At 45.4% G+C, this 10,950-nt stretch overlaps 2 protein-coding genes across 4 annotated transcripts; one reads left to right on the top strand and one right to left on the bottom strand.

The window, feature by feature from the left end:
• The first annotated feature begins 2,743 nt into the window (after positions 1–2,743).
• On the top strand, positions 2,744–3,623 carry LOC123189862 (psbQ-like protein 3, chloroplastic). Its single transcript, XM_044602375.1, has 2 exons — positions 2,744–3,336; positions 3,425–3,623. Exons 1-2 carry the CDS (start codon positions 2,770–2,772, stop codon positions 3,521–3,523), a joined length of 666 nt encoding a protein of 221 aa, XP_044458310.1. The 5' UTR covers positions 2,744–2,769; the 3' UTR covers positions 3,524–3,623.
• LOC123189861 (uncharacterized) lies at positions 3,621–10,681 on the bottom strand. 3 transcript variants are annotated; one of them, XM_044602371.1, is made up of 10 exons: positions 8,973–9,379; positions 8,682–8,829; positions 7,560–8,065; positions 7,264–7,363; positions 6,320–6,385; positions 5,927–6,041; positions 4,629–4,717; positions 4,434–4,495; positions 4,224–4,320; positions 3,621–4,044 (listed from the first exon to the last, which is right to left on the bottom strand). In XM_044602371.1, exons 3-10 carry the CDS (start codon positions 7,859–7,861, stop codon positions 3,994–3,996), a joined length of 882 nt encoding a protein of 293 aa, XP_044458306.1. In that variant the 5' UTR covers positions 7,862–8,065; positions 8,682–8,829; positions 8,973–9,379; the 3' UTR covers positions 3,621–3,993. The 3 variants fall into 3 exon arrangements, with proteins under 3 accessions (XP_044458306.1, XP_044458309.1, XP_044458307.1); XM_044602374.1 differs by lacking the exons at positions 8,682–8,829; positions 8,973–9,379 and adding an exon at positions 10,416–10,681; XM_044602372.1 differs by lacking the exon at positions 8,682–8,829.
• Positions 10,682–10,950: the final 269 nt, after the last annotated feature.

Raw genomic sequence — 10,950 nt, 5'->3', positions numbered from 1 at the left:
GTAGCATCTCTAGTGGCTGGTTGTAGCATCTCGCTCTCAGGGGTTGCAACACTCCCATGAGTGAAAGGTGTGTGGGGAGGAGGGTGCATCCATGGCGACTGCTGCATCGCCATGTTTTGTAGACCTCACAGCGGTGTGAAAAAAGCGGAGGCTCGTCCTTGAGGTGGCTCACGTCCAGCACCGCTTGCCCCCCTTAGCATACCTCGCCGCATCCCTGCAGCACCGGTAGCTGCGGTGGTTTCACTGCGGTAGAAAATGACGGGAAGGAGCAGCGGAGGAGAGCAAATTTGAATGGGGGAAGAAGAAAGGCGGAAATATATGACAAGGTATACATGGTGAGGAGTGGGCCACATGACTTAATCCAGCAGTATCCTCAAAAGTAACAGTCTGTTGGATCTGCCTCGATCCAACGAAGCGTGCGCAGCCGGCCAAAATTTCCACCGGCCAGCCGGTTACAAATGCTTCCTTTTCTTTTTCGCATGAGAGGTTTCTTAGTTATTTCCTTGTCAGCTTCACGTCCCTCTCTTCTGGTTGATTCGAGACCACCACAACATCAGCTCCTCGGAAAATGGTAAACCTACCGGCAAGGGTATGTAACGGCAAAGCATCTGCCATCCATTGAGATTCATGCTAGCTTTAATTTTAGAAACATTTTCCTCTACAAATACATAAGGTCAGGTCAGAAAATGACCTCCAGCGAGGTTTGTCCAAGCGGCTCTGCCTTCTTTCTTAACACGATGACGTAGAAGTGTGTTGGCAAGGGCCGGAGGCCGGTCAGAGGAAGGCCAATTTTTCTCATTGTATCTGCGTAGATGACGTTGATGCCTCTCCCAATATCCACGAGTACCTTTGTGAGCTAGCATCCTTTGATTATCGGATCAAGTACTAGAGTAGACTTGCCAGGATTTTGGATGAACTATGTATGGTCAGACCTATCAAAAGAGACCGTGGAGTCGGACCAATCCAGATGTTGTTGTATGTCAGGTATGAGAGCGTAGACCTCCCTGGCGGTCGTCTTCTATGTGTGCTTGCATTTAGGTCCCCAAAGGTCATGTTTAATCTATGGATGTTTCTTGGAAAAGACTCAGGGGCCCTACCAGCGCCTCTTGCGCCTCGTCCTGGGTTCGGTGGTCCAGCCGCCGGGGACATCTAGGATGCACATAGCCAAAATGATAGAAATAATAATAAGAAGAAGAAAATCGATACAACCAACGACTTGCAACAAACCAGTGGCAACACCATCCACCGTCCTTGACAACACACAAGCTACAAGAAAGGTTCTCCGGAAACAACGCCTTCAAGAAGGTAACGATGCTATAGCTCCACCCCCGTGGCATCCAACCATTACATGTGAGATATTGGGTTTTCACCTTAAAGTGCATGTCTAATCAGACTTGAAAGCAATGCCTTCAACGAGGACACGACACGATATATAAAACACCACCATTGTCAGGTGCACCCATTGAAAGTTATACCTAGGGTTTTCAACTAGCTCACGATCCAGCGTGCAAAGAGCACAACCAAGCCAAAGACACCATGTTTTGCCACCACCCTTGGAAGACGAAGCTGCAAGGGAAGGCATCCAAACGCCATGGCAACAGAAAACTGAAATACGAACGACTGCATGACACTCATGTCCGAAGATAGCCGGTCACGCACATATCCTTGATGTGTATATCACCACACAATCATATCTATGAGAATTGTCACGGAGCACAGAGAGCCGAATATATCTCCGGAAGCCATCTCACGCACACATGGTTCAGAATTTCCTATGGCAGAGGTCGTAAGTGACAACAATATCGAGAACTCTGTGGCCGCCCATAGCAACACAATCCCTGGGTCGCCGCTACACATCTTCCCGTCGCCGTTGTCGTTGCAGCTTCGTCGCTGCCACCGTCAACCAGCCGCCAAGCCACCATTGTCAGATTTAGGCATCGAAAGCCCATCACTACACACGACCACCCGTGCCATCCATTGCTACCCATGCAGCACGACCACCACCTAGGGCACTCGGAGTCCTCGCCCCGCATCCATGCTCCATCGACGGTGTCGCACCATTTGAGGCCGTCGTGCCTTGCGATTGGAGAGCTTCCTTCCCGAGAGATCGCCGCATGAGAAGGCATCCCTACCAGCGGCGACAGCTGAGGGAGAGGAGGAGACGACCAGGTTTCATGGGAGATGCAGAAGATGGGTTGTTTCCCTCCATTGCATACTACTAATAGATTAGAGGATTTTTTTTTCTTAAGAACAATTAGACCATATCCGGAGATGCTTTGATGGAATATGACGCACATTCTAGTGTGTATCCGAGGAAAAGAAGGGAACCACAACGGGCAATTAATCCTCTTTGTCGATCATAAGAATTCAATTTTACAAAGGTTAAGCAAAACAGGAAACATCCCATAAGGCATAAAGGATTATTTACAATTTTGAAGGATGTCCTTAGAATTTTTTTCATATCGCAAAGAACATAGAATTTCCATGGAATTTTTGTACTACATTTCTAGAAATCAACATCCACTCAACACAATCCTGTTTTTCTTGTGATCAAACACCTTTGCTAACCATAGGCAATGAATGCCACTGCATCCAAAATTCTACATTTCAAAACCTGTGCAACAAAGAGCCCTAACTAAACCCATGGCAATTCAGTAAAAGAAAAACCCAAGCAACTAAACCCTAAACCCATGGCAATTCGTTCTAAACAGCAGACCGAACCGCCAGATTAGCTCCAGGCGAACGTGACGAACCTTATCCTCGGAATGCATGGCTACTATGCTGTGCGTACCTGAACCCATGGAGAACCGAACAAGATTCCACCAAAGGTGGAAAGGCTCCGCCATGGCAATGGCATTGCAGCTCGCCATCCAATCACTCGCCGCAAGCCTCTTCCGCTCTCCTAACAAACCCGCCACCAAGCCCCCGAGCAACGGCCACCGCCACCCGCAGGAACCAACCGGCAGCAGCAGGTGCAGCGGCAGAAGGAGCCTTGCGGCGGCGGCGGCGGCGGCGGCAGTTGGCACGGCGCTCCTCGCGTCCCAGCTGCTGCCCCCCACGGCAGGCATCGCGGGCGCGTTCGACCTCGACCTCCGGATCACCATCCCGGAGCAGTCGAGCGAGGAGGCCGAGGCCGTGGTGAGGACGCACGCGAGGAACCTGGTGCGCGTCAAGCAGTTCATCGACGCCAGGTCGTGGCGGGAGCTGCAGACGGCGCTGCGGGCCAGCGCCGCCAACCTCAAGCAGGACCTGTACGCCATCATCCAGGCGAGGCCCCCGGGCCAGCGCCCCGAGCTCCGGAGGCTCTACTCCGACCTCTTCAACAACGTCACCAGAGTAGGGGATCGCACACAGATCAATCTGCCTTTTGAGCCTCTGACATTGCTCATGGCGTGCTGACATTGCTCTGCTCTTGTGTGCGCAGCTGGACTATGCAGCCAGAGACAAGGATGAGCCCCAAGTGCAGGAATGCTACGGTAACATTGTGGCCGCCATTGACCAGATTTTTGCCAGGATCATGTAGTTTTTGCACCGGCTCGATCGTCTAGGATAGAGGGAGAGATTGGATAGACAAACTAGACATCCGGATTCACGTTTGCATACAAGGAGAATCAAATAAATATGGACCGGCAAAAAGGCATTTCTTTTGCTATGTAGCTAGTTCTTATTAGCTTCTTGTTGTTGCTACATCTTCTACTAGTATTTACTCTACAGGTGCAGCAGGACGAGAAAAACTGCAATTTCCTGAAACCATCACTGCTCGACCAATGTTCAGCCACCAATATACAGGCTTGTCGCAATGCAATGCAGAGTGGTTCCTCAGTCACCACTCACCTCTCCTTTGCTTCCAGATAGAGGAAACAAGGTTCCTTGGTGACTCTATTCGTCGCCATCTGGCATACATGCTGGAGCACTATTTATCTTCCTATAATTCGCCGAACTACCGATGAAGTTTCAGTATCTGCCTCATCTGTGACCTGCTTTGGCTGTGACTCACCATCCTCTTGGCTCCTCCTTCAAATGGCTATTTCCAAGAACTTGTGCCTGGAGAGAAAGGTTACTTGGTAAGTTGGTTCACTAGATCAAGAGAAACACAAAATTGTGCATTTCGAACTCCAAAGCAGTTCATGAAAGGATATGAAATCACTAGGTAAAATGCAGAACCTCAAACTGGTTTGTGATAAAAAGAGTGTCAAGTAGTGACATCAACTGGAAGAACTTACCATTGTAAGATCTGGGAGCAAGTAACTAGCAAGGTTTTCATTCACCGCAACTCCCAACTGAGGCATCTCGCTCATTTTTCCAGGCATTTGGCTCATGCTGTTCATAGAAGAAGCATCATTAGAGGCAGGGATTTTTTTTCTTCACAAGCACAGCTTTAATATTTCTGCAACTGAATTATGCATGGATCGTAGGTGGAATAATATGTTTACATTTTCAAAAGGCCATCAATGTTCCTTCTCACGCGATTGAAGAGATCGGTGTTATTTTGAGCCTGGAAGAAATAAGGCAATCGATATGAAATCCATTCATTAAAAAACAACACTCCAGATGATGGCTGACAGAGAAAATCATGGAACTCCTGCATTCTGCTGTATGAGTAATTGCACATGAAAAGGAAGACTGACCTGAAATGTTTGAATATTTGTGTCTATCTGAGTAAGAAGACGATTATTTTCTTCCAGTACAAGCTGTACTATACGATCCATCTCCGAGGCTACATGGCGGAAAAGATGGTCAGTTTATGGAACAAGCATCGAAACAAAAGGAAAGCATTAGCTGAATCTCTTCGACCATCAGGATCTCTGAACCTGCGTATTATATTTGAAGTTCAGGAGGAAATCGCTTGTGATCTTACAGTAAGTTTCACCCTCATTAAATACCACACGGTTGATGGTGTATATAACCCCAAGTTTGACAAAACAGGTTCGACATATCCACAGATACTCAATGCTCAGAGGTCGATTTCTAAAATGACGACTCTCTTAATCATTTCTTGCAAGTACAATGATACATATTTCAACATAACAAGTTCCAATGGAGTCAAGTAATCCCGTGCCTTTTATTAAAATAAACCCTGCCTATGTGAGTTAAATTTAGAAATGTAGTCAATAACTAAGTCCACTAAGTACTGCAATTTTGTTGTAGAATTCTTTACTCCTATAAATATGTCAACTGGTCATGGTGGTCCATGCACAATTGGATCGTGTGAACCATCAGATCTACATCAAGCAGCTTCACACCTCTCTCACCTTCTTCGGTAGTTTTGTGCCGCACCCAACCCACTCCACCCCATTGCATAGCCTTTTCGCATTATTTTGTATCAACACACATACACTGTGCCAGTTAACTAACACTTTGTGTTTTTCAGTGACTACCAAGAAACCAGTGCTTTGCTACAACCTAAAAAGATCATAATAATCATGTTCGCAAGACTTATTAGTTGCTACTCCCTCCGTCCGGAAATACTTGTCACCAAAATGAATAAAAGGGGATGTATCTAGATGTATATTAGTTCTAGATACATCCCTTTTTATCTATTTTGATGACGAGTATTTTCGGACGGAGGGAGTACTTTATTGGGTTGAGATGATGCTCTGTGTATCCACAAATTCATGGCAGAACAAGGTGTTTTTTACAAAACATATTTAAGTGGGTCGGGAGTATCTCAACTCAATCTCAACCACTGATTGCAAATCATACGGTTGGTACGATCCTAGGGCAAATGAACCATCAACACCAACTGGTATGTTTATATGAGCATAAATTTTTTGCAAGATGATACTGTCGCACTGCCTTTTCTTTGTAAAAACATCATAGCAGCTAGCTATAAGCAAAATAGGTTGGTAATGAAATTACGGACTAAATCAATTGGACCTGGTAAATTGTAAAGAAATAAAGCCTGAAACTCAGGTGATCTACCAACCTCCAGATAGATATTGACTGTTTTGAATGGCATGATGCGGCACAAAGGAAGAGACTCCTGTATCCGTCTGAACAGGATGAGTGGTACCCCAGGATGAAGGCCCCACCATTTTATCCTGAGAAATAACCATGAGTAACACCAGACAAAAATATGCACATAACATGTGAGATGCACAGGATAGTAGGTATATTTTACATAAACTTTTGCCCCCTCAAAATTTTTCTTTCAAGATAACCTGTGTAAGGAACTGATAATAGTACATCTTAGGTATTCCACCTTTATAACAATTTTGACTGAAAGCTTTCTTTGTAGTTTTATCTCTAATTATTGGGGATAATTACCGATGTTATACGAAACAAAGTTCATAAAATAGAAAAAGGAAGATGCTGGTACCTTTCTATCTTTCATTTTTCTGCTATGATGTTCTGCAGGCCTCCGCCGTCTTGTAGTTTGTTTGTTCTATAAAAGCATCAAACCATTTACATTATTAAAAATTAAAAAAAGGTGCTAAGTCAGCTACGAACATATTTATCTTAACAGTATATGTTCTAGAAACAAATGCCAGCCTTTATTTTGTAGCTAGCTATATTTTCAGCAAGACTGTGTAGAACATGAAGCACTACATTTTGGTTCATGAGAAAACAATATTCCAGGTGAAAAGGGTATCATGCTTTAATTTTCAACAGCACAGAACTATTGGTCAATCAAAAGCTCAGGCAATTATTAAAGAATTCAGCTGTTGGAACTAATAAATATGTTGAGCCAAGGAGATGGATCACTGATGAAATAATATATGATACTTTGTTATTTTGTAATTAAATAAGAACACCTGTGTTTTATATACCTTCCTTTTAGGTAACACGAATGGACAAGAATAAAATAGCATACCAAAAGGATACACTGATTGCCAACTCATGTCCCACTATATAAGGCCCAAAATGTAGTATTTGTATATGCAATGAGAATAAGTGTACCTTCCACTCGTCCTAATATATGCACACACTTGTAATAAATGCATCTATCACCAATCCTAGTATGTTCAGATTAATCTTGAAAGCAAGACAAATTTTAGCATGTTCCTTGAAACGAGCTGCTCTAGGAAGAAAAAAAAACGATTAATTTCTTCGTGTACAGTTGCACCAGAAGAAATTGCCAAATATGTCGATGTGTGGGTTTGTATCCATTCAGGCTCAGATCTAAATAAGTGTTGTCCCTTCTTGGACATGAACTATTTTCTGATGTAGCACTTCCAAGGAACACCTCAAACAGATGGCATCCATGTAAGCAGAAAAACAAGAACATATACAGAGTATGTATGCAAATTAGAGATTACTTACCCCCATCCATTGGCATCTCATCGCAACATCCCTCACCGTCTTGGTTGGTAGGGAAGCGGCTATCTTTATGTACTTCATGATACCATGTTCATTCACATATCTGAAAGGGTGCACATGAGAGGCAATGGAACGAACGCAAAAATCAAGGATAGAAGGAAAGATTTATGGTAGAATAAACCAACATGACAAGAAAATCTGTGTCTAATGGACAGAGTTTTAGGATGCTGAACGATGGAGACCACATCTTCTGTGTTAATTTCCTTATAAAAAAAGCCAGACAAGTGGAAATAGCTTACCTATCTAGGCAATCTTTCAGCACTTGGATCTCGAGATGCGACCAGCTTTCAGCTAGGGGTCCTCCATATTTGAGGTTCTGTGCAGATTCAGCAACCATGTTGGATGAACTTGTGGAGACAGCTACTGAAGGCGTGGTGTTCATCATCCCCATGTTAGACCCCATGCTGCTGGAGCAGTCTAGGTACACCGGCATGCTGCCTCCCGACCCGCTAGGCGTCGCGCTCGTCTGAAATGAAACCACATTCTGGCTGCAGAACGGCTGCGAAAACGGCCCGAAGTTTTGATTAGGATCGTCTGCCATCTCTATGCCCAGCAACTCCTCTAGAACAGAATCTGGTACTTCCAGCGTGGAAGGATGCACTGCTAGCTCCAGAGCAACTTCAGAATGCCGGCAGCAGATCAGAGCTTCTTGTTTCAAGTTTTACTGCATTTGGACACACCCTGGGCAAGTTTATCGCCTACTGCTCCACTAATTCTTCCAAGTGTGGACTCCTGGTAACAATCTCTGCAGATGCAAATAGTAGACATGGCAAAAGAGAGTTAGAACCTTGAAATTTTGGAGAAAAATAGAATCCAATACAGGAAGAACTCGAAATTTCCTATGCCTCAGCAAAAGAGTAATATGTGGAACAGAAAGAAGTATGCTCTGACCGAAAGGTGCCATTCAGAAACAGAATTTTCTCTCACTTGTCAAAGACGCTAATGTATTGTCAGTTCCGTACCTAAAACAACAAACTCTTCTCAACCGCATGACACTTGGAAATGATCATACTAAAACATCAAACTATCAGCCTTACAAGACACTCAGATTCTTTCTTTTCCTACGCAACTCTTGGGTGAGTTCAGAAATCAGCCAGAGGTACTTTCGTCGATCAATTCGACTGGCAAAGCAAGTTTATCTACAGACCCAATATGTTAAAGAAATTCATATGTTAAACAGAGTCTATGCATGCAAAACACATGAAGGAAGAGTAAGTAAAACCCCATAAACAGCAAAGAGCCAATAATAACTCCATGAAAGAATCAAATCGAGAAAGTAACAGGTGGAAAAGGACCCGGCCAATCTGCTCTCCGCAGTTCGTTCATAGGTCGTGGATACTGGATAGAGACCCAAGACAAACCTGTAGAAATGATTACGTAAAGCCCGGCCTGACCAATCAACACACAGTGAGGCAGGCAGGCGGGCGGGCGGGCATGCATGCAGAGCGCCGTCAGGGAACAGACCTGGCTTGTACCCCAAAATCTTATCCAGAAAACGTGCGTCTTTCCCTACAAGAGAAGCGCACAAAGGAAGCGCTCGGAAAGGGAGGTGAAGCCAGGCCCCGATCCTCCCGCCGGAGCCGAAAGCGGCAAAGGAAAACAGGCAAGAAGGCAGGCAGCAGGCGGCCAGACGGAATTGCCGGCGAACTTACTGGTCCGGGTCCGATCTGGATGCAGCGGGGGGGGCAGCGGGCCGGGGAAGGCGAAGTCCAGTGTGGTTCCTGCGTGTCGACTCCCCGGCGCTTGGTGTGCGTGACGGTGCGCGTGGTGGTGGTGGTGGAGGTGGAGGTGGAGGCGGTAGTGTTAAATGGTGCCGCCCGGCTTTGTGCGCTCCAATGGGGAGGAGCCCAAAAAGCGGCGGCCCCGCCTCTCCAGTAAGCCGTCTGTGTGTGTGTTTGTGTGGCCTCTCCCCTCCAAAAAGCCGAAGTCGTGTGCCAGTTTAACAAGTTGACAAAAGGGTGGTGGTGGTGGAGGAGGAGGAGAGGCAGGGGCGATCTCTGTTGGAAGTTCGGGTTTCAGAGCGAGGAGAGGGGATCGGAACCCGGTGGAGGCAGGTAGAGGCAGAGGCTTCCGAGCAAATGATTGCCACAATTGGTGTCCATCATAGGTTTCACTCCCCCTCTTTTTGAGAGGCGGGGCAGAGGGCTTCCTCCCGGCACGGCTGCAGTTTTAGTTGGAAAGAAGAAACCACCCAAGCCACGGTCTACATTTCCACCCTGCCTTTCCCGGCTCTCTTTTTTCATGCGAGGAAAGCAACAGGACCATGCTCCTTTCCGCCCAATTTCTATTGTTGTGAATTCAACTGCCTTTGTTCTTATTGTCAAAAAAAAAACTGCCTTTGTTCTTTATGGCATTGCGCCCCTAGTAACATTAGGGTATCTATAATAGTGCGATGCCAGTCAGTCTCAGTATAGGCGAGAGAGAAGCGACACTGCGTTATCTGTATGAAATGATGTTTTGTGCGTCATACAAGATGACTTTTTTTCATCGCACGTTTTCCTGCATCGGATATATTTATATTATATAATGCACTGCAAAAAGATATTTTAATTTATGCCGAAAAAAATCTTGTGCCAATGCTACTATTAATTGATAGAGGTAACGCGCAAAACGCAGGCCCCGTTTTCCGGTATGCATGAAGTTTAGAATTTTATGCTTTCAAAACCGCACTACCCCTGTTTGGTTTGTTTACTGCTTTTAGAAGATGTGTGTTGCTCTGGTCACATTCACTATTCCAAGGAATGCCTTCACTTCTCTCTAGAACCCACCTTTCAAAAGATGTGTGTTGCTTTGGTCCATACTAATAAATGGTTTAGTATGCTAGGGGGTGTAATGTTTCCTTGAAATGATAGAATAAAACACAAAACAAAACTTGGGCAACTTCAGAAACAAAATAAAAAATGCTAAAAAGGACATCTATTTAGGAATGGAGAAAGTAGACCATTTATGTGTGTATTATAGTTTTCTGGTCACCACTATTGACATGAAGTGCCCACGAGAAGGTTGCCTTCCTGTAAGCATACGTGCTACGTAACAATTATTCGCATACATTCACACCTAGGAACACTATGGAGATATAAGATGTATCATCTCACCAACATTCCATGTAGCAGAAGTAGAGGAAGAAGAGTTGATGAAGCTCGCCGATTCCTGCAACTAGGTTATACCTCCCAGGCACCAGGATCTAGTGTCGAAGTATACAACACCACTGAGGTATCCACTCTAACAACACCACGACACTCCGTGGAACCAACACGAAGAACAACAGGGAGAACTAGAGGGAGAAACGACCTAGTGGCATCCGATCTAGATTCAATCTAGACCGAGAGAGAAACAGGGTGCGGGGCAGTGAGGGAGAAGGCGGTCAAGGCTAATTGTTGTGCCTTTGGCGCGCCCCTCTCGCCTATATATAGGTGGAAGGGGTCAGGGGGTCGGTCGGCCTGGGGCGGAAGAGTCTTCCCCGAGTGTGCCATTCAAGAGGACTTCTTTTCGTCGCACGTTTTCCTGCATTGGATACCCTTATATTAATGCACCGCAAAAGAAGTTGCGCCAAAAGTAATCTTGTATCAATGCTACTATTAATTGATAGAGATCAGGGGGTCGATCGACCTGGGGGCGGGAGTGTCTTCC

This window comes from Triticum aestivum, chromosome 2A (genome assembly GCF_018294505.1).
Source record: "Triticum aestivum cultivar Chinese Spring chromosome 2A, IWGSC CS RefSeq v2.1, whole genome shotgun sequence".
Taxonomy (NCBI): domain Eukaryota; kingdom Viridiplantae; phylum Streptophyta; class Magnoliopsida; order Poales; family Poaceae; genus Triticum; species Triticum aestivum.
The sequence above is the reverse complement of the archived record's forward strand: the minus strand, read 5'-3'. Positions and strand labels throughout refer to the sequence as shown.

What these genes read in the sequence shown, in the direction of transcription:
- LOC123189862 (XM_044602375.1), top strand. Translation starts at nt 2,770, where the DNA reads ATGGCTACTATGCTGTGCGTACCTGAACCCATGGAGAACCGAACAAGA. An exon ending in TCTTCAACAACGTCACCAGA is followed by an intron (nt 3,337 to 3,424) that starts GTAGGGGATCGC and finishes TTGTGTGCGCAG; the next exon opens with CTGGACTATGCAGCCAGAGA.
- LOC123189861 (XM_044602374.1), bottom strand. Translation starts at nt 7,861, where the DNA reads ATGGCAGACGATCCTAATCAAAACTTCGGGCCGTTTTCGCAGCCGTTC. An exon ending in TGAGATGCCAATGGATGGGG is followed by an intron (nt 6,386 to 7,263) that starts GTAAGTAATCTC and finishes ATGCTTTTATAG; the next exon opens with AACAAACAAACTACAAGACG. An exon ending in TGCTCCCAGATCTTACAATG is followed by an intron (nt 4,045 to 4,223) that starts GTAAGTTCTTCC and finishes CTTTCTCTCCAG; the next exon opens with GCACAAGTTCTTGGAAATAG.